Consider the following 15,111-nt stretch of genomic DNA (forward strand, 5'->3'; position numbering starts at 1 on the left):
AATTTTCCTATTTCAAACATGGTCTTGGCAACACAAAGAGGTTTAGTTTGTTTCTCATGAGGTTAAGAAAAGTGCAGGTGAGTGTGATCTTTCATTGTGGTAAATCTCAATGTGCTCGAAATTCCAATTCACCGTCTACCATCTGTTGAAAAAATAAAAAAATAAATCCATAAACCTTGACCTGATCATTTTATTGCAGTTCATGATCCCTACTTTTCTGGTGCTTGTGTGGAGAACTAAAACCTGAACTATTCGTTTTGCTTCCATTTAGGTTTGGCTCTCTCTGTTGGTTTTTCTTTGTCAGGATGGCCTTCACGCACTGGACAGCTGACTACTCTCAAAATTACAGATGTCACACATAATAGCAAGGACAACAGCTTCAGCATCTCTGACTGGGATGGCTTTGTCTGGTAATGATAGACTTTTGGAGAAAACAGGCTGTTACACTCACTGGTCTCGCAGTAGATTAATGACTAATCAGTCATGTTGTATAACTGAGGTTCCACTGAAGGAAAAACAACTGTTGCACCAAGTTGACTCTCCTTGACATAAAAGCACAAATACATCATGCTAGCAGGGCAGCAAAATAAAGTAAAGCGCCATTACCCCAATGTATGGACGGCACTGAAATGTTTCGAGTTCAGAAATAACTTGCAACACACAAGTGCAACACTGATCAGTGCAGAAACCTTCAAATGTTCTGTTTGACCTGCCTCAGTGAGTCAACTGTATGAGATACAGAAAGTCTGTGGAACAAAGGCACATGCAGATTTAGGCCTAGCTGCCAACTACATGCATGGTGGGAAAAATGCTCTTGGCTCAGAAGTGTATAACTTTAAGTGTACAAGTCTATAATCATAACATTATGTTTTGAGATTTGATTTCTTTACGTATTCTCACCAAATACAATCTCAACACGACTAAAAATGTTACATCTATGCTAAAATATGAGTGGAGAGACATATTTCAACACAGAATTGGGACATGCACAATTAAGCCTTCTCCTAACATCCCTGCCATGGACACAGCTTAGTGTGCAGGGTGCTGTGTTCCCAAGGCTATTTCAGTTTAAGGAACATTTAACATTCTGAGCAATGTCAATATATTGCAATATATAAAGGTAGGAAGACACAGCTAGGCTAACTGTTTAGCCTTTAAGCTAAGCTAAGTTAGGCTAAACTAAGCTAATCAGCTGCTGATTGTAGCTCCATGCTCATTGTGCACATATCAATCAATCAATCAATCAATCTTTATTTATAGAGCGCCAATTCACAACAGCGTTATCTCAAGACGCTTTACATAAAGAGCAGGTCTAGACCTAACTCTTTAATTAGAGAGAGACCCAACGATTCATGAATTCAAAATTAAGGATTCAAGAATTCCCACATATATGAGAGTGGTGTCAGTATTCTCAGGCAAGAAAGCAAATATTTTCCCAAAATGTAAAGCTATTCCTTTAATATAATAAGTTGTTGTTTGCCGTCATAGGGTTTCATTCAGCTCACATAAGATGAAAGATGATCAGTTTTCCCCCTCTAGTTAACGGTGCTCAACAACTACTGTAGTGTTAGATTTGAAGCTCCATGCACATTTCCCACCTGGAGAGACTTTGTTTAATTTAAATTCCACGTTCAAAGTTTTTTTTTTTGACAACCTTTGGTAATTCAGCTGCCAAAATTGGTTTTACCCAATTTTCAGACATGCCTTTTCTAGTTCTTAAATAATGTCCTCAATCAAAAAGGTAATTGTGAGACTCCAGCTTTGATCAAACTCAGCCATTTTGAATTTCCACAGTTCCCTTACTCTGTTTGCACTAAAGCCTTGGAAATCACTCAGATTGATATGCAATAAAGCGAAAGAGGCTCCATATTGTCCCATTATTTTTCTGGAATATTAGTCTCTGGGGTTTCGCTAATGCAAATCACATTTATTTGATCTACTACCACAAATGTGCAGCAGTTGCAAACATTGGAAGATCGTATGGGAATGTGCCGAGCTAACAGAACTAAATTTGATATAATGTCATCTTCGACAGCTTATAAGAGTTTTTAAAAGTTTACTTTAACTTTAATAATCCAGGCCTTAAGGTGACTGCTGTCCTTTCTGCCTGTCCACAATCATCCAGTGCCATTCAGACCTCTCTGCACATGTGAGAATGAGGTCCTGACCGCCTTGTTTTGAGTTCATTACATTTTTAGAGAATTACACCATCCCCCTGCACCATTTTCTGACAGCAGAGAACAAACAATAATACACATGCCCCCCGAAGCGTGTGTTTTATGTTTTGACAACATCGTCTGTCACAGTTACTGATCTCATGCTTGGAATAATTCAAAAGGTGTTATCACGCTGCCGTGGGAGTCAAAACCCAGACACAAAACAATGTCTGCCTCCAAAGTGTTCACTTGTTCTTTTTTCACCATGCACAACGAAAGACGGTGTGTCTCTAGAACTCCATTTTATTATCTTTTTTATCATTCAAAAACACATTAAAAGGAGAATAAAAAAGAAGTGTAAAAACGGACTAAAACAAGTGTCACAAAAACCTCCCAGAATTACTACTGGTACAGACCTAAGCATGGCTTCTGTTCAAAGTAAGAATGGCATTCAGTCCTTCATACTATATACAAACGCACATACGAATGGGACCAAGGTGTATCCTGCAGTTTATCAATTAATTCTACCTGCAGACCCAACCACCTTGCATGTCCTCTAAGTGTTTGTCTTCACACTGTGATGGGACCTCCTCCACTTCCAGATGTCTAAAGGTCCATATTCCCTTCATTACGCCCCAGAGCTGTTGAGGTCGCTCTCACATTGTGTGCGATCCAGGTTCATGTCCTCCCTTTGAACGTGTTCATGCACGTATAGCTTCCGGAAAATTTGTGGATCTCTTCAAGTGCAACTTGTGGCATGAAGCTAAAAGGTACAAAAAGACCACAGAAAGAATGTTAAGTATGCAGCAATTATGGTGATGAAAAGAAGACAAAACAAACCAAAACAACTGCTAATGAAAGTTTTTTTTTTACCTTTTTAGAATGACAAGGGCATGCATAGTCCAGGGCAGGTAGAGGAAGGCCTTGTCAGCTCTGACTGCATCCACAGTCCTCTGGGCAACTACCTCAGGTTTGAGAGGTGGAAAGAGCTGGGGAAACCTATGAAAGAAAAGACAGCAGCTGTGAGATAAAATGATCATTTTGATAAAATGAGGAATCCATTTTCAAGGTGTATCTATTACCCTTAACAAGCCCTTTGACAGACATTTTAATCTGAAATAAACAAAACCTACTGTAGCTAGCGAGAAACGCTTTTTATGGCAGCACGGCGACAAATCTTAGATAAACTGATGGTGTAAGCTGCTAAACTTTATATCTAATGTTTTTGACATTTCCGAAAGCTATTACACAACACTGTGAAAGGTTCAGTGCACAAGAACATTCTGTGTCAGAGCACTTAACACAGTTCAGCACAATTAGAGAGGTTCACAGCGTCAAGGTTCAGTGTAATCTCCAAAGACTTTAAGACAGCCACTAGGGGGCAGACAGACTGACGATAAGTTAAATCAAAGAAATCAAATTCCTTTTTAGGTGACTAAGCAGCAGCTATTTTGTGTTTAACAGATCAGGGCAGTATCTGCAAAGATCCAGAGGGTTGAACAAAGTCTTAAACTCACACTTTAGAGGCTGACTACCCTGAGGCTTTTAATTGTGTCTTTTATTGTGATCTTATTAGGGAGCGGCTCATTACAGAGGAAAAGAAAGGTGAACCTTACTGTCATCTGACTTATCCTCTGGGGAACAAGAATGTACAAAACATGGAAATCCATCCAATAGTTGTTGGCATATTTCAGTCTGGACCAAAGTGGTGGACCGCCTGACCTAAGGACCTGCATTGCCTTCCCTGGAACCATGCTGCCTGCATGGCTAAAAATAAAAAGACAATTACACATAGCATCTATAAATACCTGACTCTCATGCCTTGGAACATCTCTGTATTGGTGTGGAAGGGAAGCACGGTGGTGCAGCCAACACCGGGACAGTCCAGCAAGCCCAGCGTCAGACTCTCCATGAAGGCCAGCGATGAGGCCTTGGAGGTGCAGTAGTCTATGGCCCCAGGGATGGGAGACTGGGACAGAATGGAGTTTATGCACACTACATGGCCGTGCTGTAGCTCCAGCATCCGAGGTAGGAAGGCCTTTGTAGTCTGGGATGAGGGAAAAAAAAAAAAAAAAGAGAGAGAATGAAGGGGGAGAATAAAGACAAGGGGAAAGGAAGCGTGGAAATAGAAGGTGAAATATATTCAGTAGAGTAAAAAGAAGAACAGACAAGAGAAACAGGCCCACAGTGTAACCACAGATTAAATTTCCATTTCCATTTAGTTGATAATTGCATTTCTGTCTGCTTATGACATAGTCTTTTGATCTCTATTCAAAATAAAAATGCCATGAGTTTCAAAACCCCTCTGATGTTTCAGGAGCTGGGAGGCGATTTGGAAATACCCCACTTAACCTGCCATAATAGCAGTACTGATTGACAAGTCTGGGGGTGCCCACTGTAAATACTGCCATGCTATAATCAAAATAGGAAAATGATAAGGATAATGTGCGAGGAGGAATTCCCCTCCTTTTGGCATGCAAACTGCCTCTGCTTTAATTTCGGCGACTCTTACCCAGAACTGTCCCATGGTATTGATGTGTTGAGATTTCAGGAGGGCGTCGTCGTCGCTGTCCATCAGACTCTTGCCGTGGACTACAGCTGCGTTGTTCACTAATATCGTAACATCGCCAACCTGAAATTAAAAAGCATAAGAGTAAGAAGAAACAAAAAAAAAAGCACCGTCAAAGATCTTTTTCTGTCTGCTTCTGTGAGTTGATACAGTTGTGCTGCAGCAGAGCTGTCAGCAATATTCCCTGCTCTTACTCAGATAATTCAGATTACATGTAATCTATACACCAGATGGGAGACAGTGCAGCTCAGAGCCAATATACATACAGGGCAGACAGAGAGGCATCACAGAGAGATATTTTGCGAGCTGTTTTACTGTGTGCAAATGGCATTTCTGTTTGTGCAAGTAAGTGCAAATGCAAAGTGCAAATATTATAAATCTTTGTAAACATTACGACGGATTACCTTTTCTCTAACCACCTTGGCTTGCTTGTAAACTTCCTCCCGATTGGCCACATCACACACAAAGTAATGGCACTCTGTTCCTGAGAGAGAGATCTCCTCAGCCGTTTCTTTGAGGCACTTTTCTGTTCGGCCCCACAAGATCACCTAGCAAAAGATAACATTTTAAAAAGGTTAGAAAACAAACTGAGAAATGGGCAAAAAAAAACAAAAACGGTTGTTTGTACAGTCGGTATTCAACAAAACATTACGTAGGTTTTGCGCAATTTTTCTGGCAATGAGAGCTGGTGTAACTGTGGAGATCTTTGAGCAGCAATGCTCTTTTCATTCAGAGAACAGAGAGGCCATTTTCACTCCAACAAATAGTTTTCAAGCAAGATTAAAGGCTTGGGGGTTGCTGTGTGAATGAACTGTCTCTTCATCCATCCGGAGACTAAATGAAGGCCGGTCATTTGAGCAGGGAACATGGGGTTGGATGGAGGTGGGGGACTAGTGATTGGGCAATTAGATCTGTCAGTCTTTGGGGTCAGGGAAAGGTAATGAAATCAGGGGGTGAGCCCTCCTCATCTCTCAAACACAAATTCTCAAAGAGATTACACGGCCTGTTGGGCAGATGCGCCCCGTCATTTCTGGTCAGGGAGTCTGAAAACAGTGCGTGTGTGAAGTGCTGAGGACGCCAGTGTGGGATTTGGCTCGTCGCCCGTGACCAAGGTTAATATTTGAGCAAAAAGTCTTCTGGAAAGTGATCTTGTGTATGTGAGAGACAGAAAGACTGCATGTGTGTACACATACACACACACACACACAAAGGAGAGTGTGTCTCCTGCCTCCTGCGAGGGTTTCACCGCTATAGATAATCACACATCGTTTTTCGCACATATTGGACCTGTCTTGCAGTAACAGGACACTTAGAGGCAGTGCCAATATCTTGAAATTTACTCAGCATTTGTCTAGAGCCAAACATAGCATGCTGGCAATGGCAGAATGTTAATTTGCACAGCCGCAACCCTTATAAATCACCACATGATTGTGTTGGATTTCTCAATGCAGTATCCATGTGTCAATAGCTGACTGACGGTATAGTGGCGGAGGCAAACCAAATACAGAAACACTGACACTGTAAGGCTCTAGGAACATCAAAGATTACAGTCTGGAATGTGTTCTTCATTTCTTTATCAGATCTGAAGCCATAAAGGCTTGGCTCCCTGTGTGAATGTTCCTTGTTTGAGTTGCTTTTGATTGAGCTTTTTGTTTGCTTCATTTGCAAACCCATTTGAGCAATCAGCGAAGGCAGACAGGTCTTGATAAATAACTGAAAGCTTTTAATAGGATTTCAGCCTTACAAACAAAGCTGACAGCTTTCATTAAAAGTCAGCACTCAAACTGTGTTCTCCTGTTAAATTGTTATTTAATTCATTAGGTTTATCACCTGTCACAACACACAGGACCCTCAGAACAAACAAGCGTGGACCAAATTGCTACAGAAACTGTAAGAAAACAGTTTTTAATTGACCATGCACCCATCACTATCAGTAACCTACCAGTGATTGTTCTAACTTAGCATGCCTAACAAGACTTAATGTCAACACATGCTGGAGGGAAAGGCTTTCTGCTCAACAAATGAACATTGCCAAGCTTGACGTAGGACCTGGAGAGAGATTGGGGATGCCACTCAATTCTGGACGTGGTGCACATCTCCGTGTCCCAGGTAGCCGCAGCTGAATTACAGTGATACTCTATCTCTCGGTCTGAATGTATGGGTGGGTATGAACCCTCCTTTTCACACCCATTGTAAGGGCCAGCAGAGAGGCGGCACACAGAGGGGGCAGCAGGAGTTCAGGAGGCAGTCGCCTGCCGCTGTCTAATTACTGCGGAGACAGCAAGGTCAGTTGCAGGGCAATACCCAGCTGGGAGCGGTGTGCTTCCCGCCTCCAGCACAACACACACGCACACCCACATAAACCTGTTGTCAGTGCCTCAGTCTGGTTCATCTTTATGTAATGTGTTAACAGCCACTTAAAAAAAAAATCTACCTTTCCTGCAAACACTTTCTTCTGGAGTTGTTGTCACGGTGCTGAAAAAACTCTTTGAAAAAAGGGGGGGGCTTTGAAGAAATATGCTGTTTAAAATTGTCAATTGTTTACTGGGATTGTTCCGCAAGCCCCCACCCCCCCCCACCCCCCCCTCGCATTGTCTGAACTTGGATGCCGTTTTAGAAAATGCTTTGGTCTGGTTTATTGTTTCAGAGTTTCGTTCTGCAACAGTTCCCCCATAACAGCACACAAGAAGACCTGGCTCCCCTCCTGAGACCCAGGCTCTCCATCTCGCCGGATTCTTTCATCAACGCTGTAGTTAGTCTTCCTCACACCGTGAAAACACCAAAGCCCAAGCAGAGGGAAAAGGAAATTCCGGCTGCCAGTCACAAAGGGGCTCAAACTGGGGTGAGCGCAAGTTCGCAGAGGTTAGCCCTATTCATAATTACCGTCCTATTTCCTTTTAGCATCTCTTTAGGCACGGAGTAATTGTCATACACATTACCACAGGTGTTGTTTTCAAAGCCTTCACACCTTGATAATGCTCAACAATAGGGTGCTGAAAAGCGTGATGACATCCTTTGTTGTGCAGCTGCGAAGTAAAGCTTTTAAAACCCACTGGTTTCTTCTTGCTCATTCCCCATGGAAATAGCATTGAAAGACAGAGGGAGGCAGTTAGTGTTTCCTTGAGCATTTAGCGACGCTTTCAAGCTGCTAAAATTGAGATGTGGAGCCCATGTCACATGTACCGATAATTACAACCTGCAGCTTTCAGCTGGGCTGCTCACTGCTTTCCTACCAGGGAAATTACCAGCATTTTCTTCCATGTGCAGTGGTGACTCCCATCTGAGGTGATCAAAAATAGAGCTGCTCTGTATTAACACATTATAGCTAAAGAGACACCGGCGGCTCATCAGGCACTCAGCTGTGTAATGTTCACCCACTGGACTGGTAGACAAACTGTGGCTGGAAATGATGATGGAAACACAGCCTGACCTGCAGTGACGAGGGACTGTCTGTGCAGCCACTGGAGCATTTCAGGCCCGAGTGACGGCTCCTTGTTAGGGGAGTGAGGGATGGTGAGGGTGGGGAGAGACGGGAGGGCGCGTGGTTTTGATGGGTGGGGTGATTCTCTGAGATTGGCAGGACTGGATGAGCTACTTTTTTTAAACAGATTTCCAGTGACGATGATGATTTGCAGGGCATGCAAACGCGGCATCCGATGGATTAGGCCTATTTGGCGATATAATCTCGATGTTGGGATCCTCTTAACTTTGAAACCTATAGAATAGGATGTTACACATTTGGTTCTACTATACAAAGTGCTCAAAAAGTAGGTAACAACATGCAAAATTCACTTTAACACCAAGCTGGGGAAAACAATGATGAATCATAACTTCGGTCTAACAGTAAAATTGACTTTTAATCGTATTCATGTGCTATTCTGATCTAGGAAACATAAGAATCTGTCATTTGTATTACAGTTAATCTTAGGAGTTACAATTGCCACCTTTGTGCTAGACTAATCCAAGATAATGTAATCCGTTCCTGCCTGACTCTTTTTGTTCATTTAGTTTTACAGCACACACACTCCATAAAAAGGCATCTCATGTCTCCATGCTTTGCTTGAAAACAAAACTTAATGTGGCTTTTATTAAAAGCATTATGGAGCCTTTTTGTTGTGATATGCTGGCAGATTTTTTACAACTGTGCAAAGACCGCTCAAAAAAAAAAAAAAAAAAATGGCAAGAAAACATAATAGGGTAATAGCAGGACGGTTATTATGTGAATGACTTTGAAACAGTTTCAGCGAGGCTTTGTGCACATACACCCCAGTCCAAAACACACACACACACACACATACACAGAGTCAATGTCTTTATCACAGTCCAAATCTTTGGATAATACATTTTCTAGACATGTTGGTCATGCCAGAATCACCCCAGACCTCTGCAGAATGAATGTCAGCACAACACTGCATTTAATCACATCAATCAGCCATAAAAGCTGCCCAGACCTGCCCTCTGGTTGACCCACGCTGTTGTGCAATACTTGAACCAAAAATTGAGGGCAGTGTCTCCAGTCTCGCTGGACCAACTAGGCTACTTAGAGGTTATGATCCCTGCTTTCTTAGAACAGTGGAACAACAATCCCCTTGGGGCAGGGTAGACAAGGCTGAACGGGCTACCGGAAGGAGGGAGGGAGGTGTTGGAGGTGTGAGGAGGGAGGAGGAGGAGGAGAGGGGGGGGGAGAGATTCAGGCTGCCCAGCTCCTACTGCTGCAGCTTTGGACACAAACTAAACCTACAGCTGAAGCATGCCTTGCCAAAACAAATTACTTTAACACTTAGAAACACTTTTCTTTGGAGGGAGTGGATGGAGCAACATGGGTGCAACAAGTTGTCTGTGGTTAAATGAAATTTTTACCTTTTTGGCCCCCTGCTTGGCAAACTCTTTGGCCAGGTGACGCCCGATGCCTCGTCCCCCACCGGTGATCAACACCACCTCCTTGGCCAGATCCTTCCTCCTGCTTGGCAGCAGCGAAAACAAACTTGCCCTGACTATGTAATAGAGCATTTGAACCGGGAAAAGCAACATACGACACGCGCTCTTCAGCTCCATCTCGGAAAGTGCCCCGCGGGCAGCCGACGAGCAGAGTGTTTACGCTGCAAGTTTTTACGTGCACAAAACGATGTCCTCCAAACGGCGCAGAAAAAAAAAAAAACGCTGACCTGTGAGCTCCCGCAAGTTCAGCCGCATGCAAACGCGTTCATCTGCAGCCTCACAAACTGCTGCATGAGTAATCCACTGGCGCTAAATGGGTAAAAAAGCAGGAGCGCAGGACTTCGCGGAGCTCTGACATGTTAGTCGACGTGCATCACGCTGGCTGAAATGTGTGAGTGATCGGTCATTACGCCTGTCAAGAGACGCAGAGACGTGAAACACAAGTCCAGGCGACGCTCCGTGCTGTGCGCTACTGAAACCGCTGCGCTTTGGTGTTGTGTTTCTGTGCTGCGCTGCGCTGCCTTTATATATTACCGCCTCTGCTCTGGCTTCGGTACCTCCACTTGTGAAAGGACCTGGGTGAACCTGAAGGAGAGGTCTGAAAGGGCATTAATCCTGATTGACATGTTAAGTGGGGATGAATATTTTGCTCCAGTGCCCGTCTGCCCTGAGTGGTTGCGTACTTGCCTCTTCCCCACCCCCTTCATGTGGCTACAGCGGTGGTTCTCAATCTGTGGTCCGGGGCCCCCCAGCGGCCGCCCCACTGTGCCCCAGGTGGGTGCCAAATCTCGTTTTTTTTTTTTTGGGGGGGGGGGGAGTTAAACTTTATTATAATTCCGGTGACTCAAAGTTTGTTGCACAACGCACAGAAAAGCAAAGATGTTGCAATAACTGGGTTCGTCAATGCAAAGTCAACAACCAGACTCTTATATAAGAGTGTCAGATGCAACATTTGGTCAAGGGCTTCACAGAATTAGAGCTCTGGGCAGCTAATCCTTACTCCAGCCCCCCATTAGGTGGAACAAACAAGCAAACAAACAAAGAATAAGATAAGCACAAACACAACTGTGAAACCTGACAATTGTCACCAAAACACTACCCCACCCCACTAAATAAGTAACCTAATACATAGATAGACATGCAAAATCCATTTGAAAACTGGAAAATAAAGTAATTAGCTACAAGGCAGCCTAAGTTCACATCTCACAATGAGAAGTATATCTGCTGCTTAAGGCAGCTGTCGGTCTTTGTTTTTCCCAGCTTCACTATTCCGATGCTGACAAACCTGCAAACACATTTGTAAAAGATGTCAAATTCAATTCAAGGCGATCTACTGTATCAAAAGCTCACATAGTAGATTTCTGCAAATATTGTTCTCAGTTTTAGAAGCATGGGAAGGTTCTTGAATATGTTTTTTTTTTTTTTTTTTATGTGATGGCACAGAGTCTGTCCCTCATTTGTAGCGGTCTCTCATGTCCAAAGCCACATCAGTTGTTTGAACCCAATTTGTTGTGGTAACAGTATTTTTGAAGCAGACTATATCTTTCTGCCTGTGACAGCGCAATTTAGGAAATAGGTCAGCCCAGTCTCAGAAGCTCGGCAGGGTGACAAACAGAAAACTGCATGAATACCTCCTAAATAAATCCGATGAATTCATGGGCCTCAGACAAGATTCCAGTCTGTGATTTTTGGCCCTGGCACTGTGATTTTTACTGGGTATTGCTGAATGCAGGGCTTTTTCAGCAACTGGGATGGGTTTAAAGAGCAGCCTCACAATGGTTGCTTTGTGCTGGGCTCAGCTACTTAGGGAAGGCAGAGAGGCTCTCGGGGGCTGCTAAAAACCTCCAAGACAACAAGACTCCAGATGCTGTCTTCATTTTGGAAATTTGAGAGATTTGCAAAATGCGAACCCACAGTCAAGTTGCACTGGAAGCTTATACCAAAGTGTCCTCGGCTCAAGTGGAACTGAATGTAAGTTAGTGGATTTGCAAAAGCGTGACAAAAGTCTAAAGATATACGTTACAGAGAGCGACAAAATGGGTTGAGGCTGCACACAGAATGCAACGATGCAAATAGTGTATAGTGTTTACTTATACTCATGCTATCACTGCCATCTACAGATCAGCAGTGAAAGTTCAGATAAGGGTGTTTTCAGTCAGCCTTCACCAGCAGCATCTTGGAACATTTTCTTCCCTTTGACACCACACAATGAAAATGCCACTCCGTGCCAAACGCAGCAGTAAGCAGCAATGCTCTAAACATATACCAGGGGCATGAAAGAAAGGCAGGAAAAAAAAAAACAACCTATGAACCTTTAGATATCGGAAAACATGGCTGAGGATTGGAGGGCAGTGTAATGGCCACTATGGAAGTGTATGAGTAATTAAAAACTGCTCAATTAACATAAAAATTTCCTGTGCAATATTCCATAGAGTAACAACTTGGTTTCTTTGGGGAAACATATAATTACTTTGACTACACAGCCATAAAATATGTTGAAGAATATGTAATTAATTCCGGGGGAAACAGGCAACCAAACATGTCATTAAGTGAAACCAAGGTCAGTATGCATGGCACGTGGATGTGGGAGGGGTGGAAAGAGGCTGAAAGCAGGTAGATAAAACATTTACTCCTAATGACTTACCTTTAGCAGAGCACACCAGCAACACCATGGACATCGGCTTGGCAATTTTAATAATTGGCTTTGCTGCTCTTGTTGCAGCCTTCCTCCTTCTCGTAATTGGACTTGTGTACTCTGAGCTGATGAATTCAGACATTCCTCGTGGGGTTGCAAATAGTGGGAAACTGCACACGGTTCATGGCTTGTTTGTTGGCATAGCAATTGTGGTGAGTAATCACAGCATCTATGGAACTGTTCGTGAATATTATTTATGTTTCCCACATGTTATTGTATCTGTTATAATTAACCTTTTCTTAATAACGAGGGAACTTGTTCCTCAGCGTGAAGGAAGATGCCTCTGCCTGTTTAAGATTAAAAAATAAATGAATAAAATCAGCTCCATTCTTTTCAGCCCTTGTCAAAGACGGCTGTCCTTTCTTTGTCCTTCAGCAACTGATAAAGCTTAGATCAGAGAAATTTTAGATAAGAAATCAAGTCTAACAAAGGTGCAAACTAGGCAAGGTCATGTGTTCCCTTTGTTTGATGTTGTCATAGTAAATATGGTTTTTCAGTCAGATTTCAATTTGACTTTAAACATCCAAAACATATTTCTTTTTGTTTTTAACATTGTCTCCCACTTGTGGCGTGTCTGTGGCTCCTCTCCTACAAGGGCCGGATCCTACATCGTTTGGGCATTTGTCAGCAGGTCACCTTTATCCGCTGGTTTGTGGCCTCCTTTCTGACTCGGTTGAATCCAGTCCCCACGGGTCTGCGAGTGAAGGACCTGACGTTTTCTGAGGTGCCAGTGCGAGTCTATGAGCCCACCACTGTGTGTGGTGGCTTGAGAAGAGGGCTTGTGTATTTCCATGGAGGAGGATGGGTGTTGGGCAATCTAGGTATATAAAGCTCAAATGCCATAATGTTTAAAAAAAAACTCAATTACACGTAAAAAAAAAAAAATTCCATTCAAAACTACAATAAGTTCTCGTTTGATTAATTAGATATTCATTCACCTTTAAAACTGAGCTTGATTTATATATGTCACATGATGCAAACAAACCTGTAGTAGCGTCAGAAAACATTAATGAGTTTGTTTATTATTGTTGTCTTGTGTCAGGCCCTTTATAAAGGACAAATCAATTCAATCAATTTGGGCATAATAGTAATTTCCCCTCCTGTGTTTTTTTTTTTTTCCACCGAACAAGTCCAACCTTTATTTTACATTTGGCTGAACGACTGAGCCTTGCAAGGACTCATACATTAATATAATGTGGAAAAAACATTTGTGGTTTTATCTTTTTCCTATTAATATACTTACTAACATGCAAATTCTAACGCTGTATTATATCCCGGTGCTAAAGTCTACTTTCATACTGCTGGCCAGTTTGAGCTCATCCTCATATCCTCATATTCATGAATATAATACGTATCTGCACAGTAACCAGTAACTAATAATGAGCAGATAGCTTTTTGAATCTAGTTAATGTTTTTAACAACATGCTGCCTGAATGTAGATAGAAAGAGAAACAAAACTTGCCCCATTCTGTCTGTGGTGCTTGGTTGCGTCCTACACAAAACCATAAAGTATCTTTTTCTGACTGTGATGTTCTGCTAATTCTGAACAGACTCTGTTGATGAACTCTGTCGACACATCGCCAAGGAGTCGGACACCACTGTGGTTTCTGTTGGGTACTTGAACTTTTTCCCACAATGCGTATAAACATCCCAAACTTATTTTGTCCACCAAGGAGCCAGAATTCAACATATTGTCTCTCCGTCTTGCATCTCATCCCTCTTAGGTACCGATTAGCCCCTGAGCACAGGTACCCTGCCCAGTTGGACGATTGCGAGACAGCAACGTGTCATTTCCTGTCTGTTGCTGAGGCAGAGTTCAGCGTGGACTCTCGCAGGGTGGCAGTCGGAGGAGACAGCACTGGGGCTAACCTGGCAGCAGCACTGTGCCAACGGCTGGCGAGGAGAGAGGATGGACATCTGCCGTTCCCCTGCGCTCAGGTCCTGATCTACCCAGCTCTGCAGATGGCAGATTTCAACCTGCCCTCGTACCAGCAAAATCATGCTGTGCCCATATTGTTTCGTGGCCGGATGGCGTTCTACTTCCTGCAGTACCTCAATGGGGATGTGTCTCTGTGCCAAGATGTGTTGGAAGGCAATCACGTCCCCATGGAGCTCAGGGCTCAATATAAGGAGTGGCTGTCATCTTCCAAACTACCTCCTGAGTGTCTCGCACGTGGTTTCAGTGAGCCCCCAACCCCGGAATATGATGGGGAGATCTATCATGCAATCAAAGCTGGTTTAGAGCCTGAGGTTTCACCTTTGCTGGCAGAAGATGCTGTCATTCAAAAAACCCCGCCCACCTTCATTCTCACCTGTGAGTACGATGTCCTGAGGGATGAGGGGATTCTGTACAGGAAACGGCTGCTGGACCTGGAGAAGGACGTGACCTGGCAACACGTGATGGAAGGTTTTCATGGCATGATGAACTTCTTTAACCAGGGCTGGCTCGCCTTTTCCTCTGCAGCGCAGGTTGTGGATAGTGTTGTTGGCTACATGAAAGCACTGTAAATATCATAAAGAGAATCATGCAATGTACTTTTCCAACTTGGTTTACATCATTAATAACATTAATAAACAGAACTGGCCTCTAGTCCTGAGTTCTTTTCTTTATTAAAAGTAGTAAGAGTTCACAGAAGCCAAAAAACCCACACAAATCGGGTATAAACAAAACCTGTTTTATTCCAAAAGTGAAAAGTAGCCTGAGGACACGAAGTCTGGAAACAATTCTTTGGCACCATTTTAACAATATGGAG

At 43.1% G+C, this 15,111-nt stretch overlaps 2 protein-coding genes across 2 annotated transcripts; one reads left to right on the forward strand and one right to left on the reverse strand.

The window, feature by feature from the left end:
• Nucleotides 1-2,090: 2,090 nt before the first annotated feature.
• Nucleotides 2,091-9,829, reverse strand: dhrs3b (dehydrogenase/reductase (SDR family) member 3b). The gene is made up of 6 exons (XM_070845884.1): nucleotides 9,586-9,829; nucleotides 5,130-5,273; nucleotides 4,669-4,788; nucleotides 3,965-4,203; nucleotides 3,030-3,155; nucleotides 2,091-2,919 (listed from the first exon to the last, which is right to left on the reverse strand). Exons 1-6 carry the CDS (start codon nucleotides 9,778-9,780, stop codon nucleotides 2,835-2,837), a joined length of 909 nt encoding a protein of 302 aa, XP_070701985.1. The 5' UTR covers nucleotides 9,781-9,829; the 3' UTR covers nucleotides 2,091-2,834.
• A 2,504-nt stretch (nucleotides 9,830-12,333) lies between these two features.
• Nucleotides 12,334-14,866, forward strand: aadacl4 (arylacetamide deacetylase-like 4). The gene is made up of 4 exons (XM_070851526.1): nucleotides 12,334-12,510; nucleotides 12,954-13,179; nucleotides 13,909-13,972; nucleotides 14,083-14,866. The coding sequence occupies exons 1-4, from the start codon at nucleotides 12,334-12,336 to the stop codon at nucleotides 14,864-14,866; spliced, it is 1,251 nt and encodes a 416-aa protein (XP_070707627.1).
• Nucleotides 14,867-15,111: the final 245 nt, after the last annotated feature.

This window comes from Pempheris klunzingeri, chromosome 2 (assembly GCF_042242105.1).
Source record: "Pempheris klunzingeri isolate RE-2024b chromosome 2, fPemKlu1.hap1, whole genome shotgun sequence".
Classification (NCBI taxonomy): domain Eukaryota; kingdom Metazoa; phylum Chordata; class Actinopteri; order Acropomatiformes; family Pempheridae; genus Pempheris; species Pempheris klunzingeri.

Bases quoted from the DNA above. Each gene is read 5' to 3' on its own strand.
- aadacl4 (XM_070851526.1), top strand. From the start codon at position 12,334: ATGGACATCGGCTTGGCAATTTTAATAATTGGCTTTGCTGCTCTTGTT. The intron at 12,511-12,953 runs GTGAGTAATCAC...CTCTCCTACAAG, and splicing joins TTGTTGGCATAGCAATTGTG to GGCCGGATCCTACATCGTTT. The intron at 13,973-14,082 runs GTACTTGAACTT...CATCCCTCTTAG, and splicing joins ACCACTGTGGTTTCTGTTGG to GTACCGATTAGCCCCTGAGC.
- dhrs3b (XM_070845884.1), bottom strand. From the start codon at position 9,780: ATGGAGCTGAAGAGCGCGTGTCGTATGTTGCTTTTCCCGGTTCAAATG. The intron at 5,274-9,585 runs GTAAAAATTTCA...ATCTTTTGCTAG, and splicing joins CCAAGCAGGGGGCCAAAAAG to GTGATCTTGTGGGGCCGAAC. The intron at 4,204-4,668 runs GTAAGAGTCGCC...CCCTCATCCCAG, and splicing joins ATACCATGGGACAGTTCTGG to ACTACAAAGGCCTTCCTACC.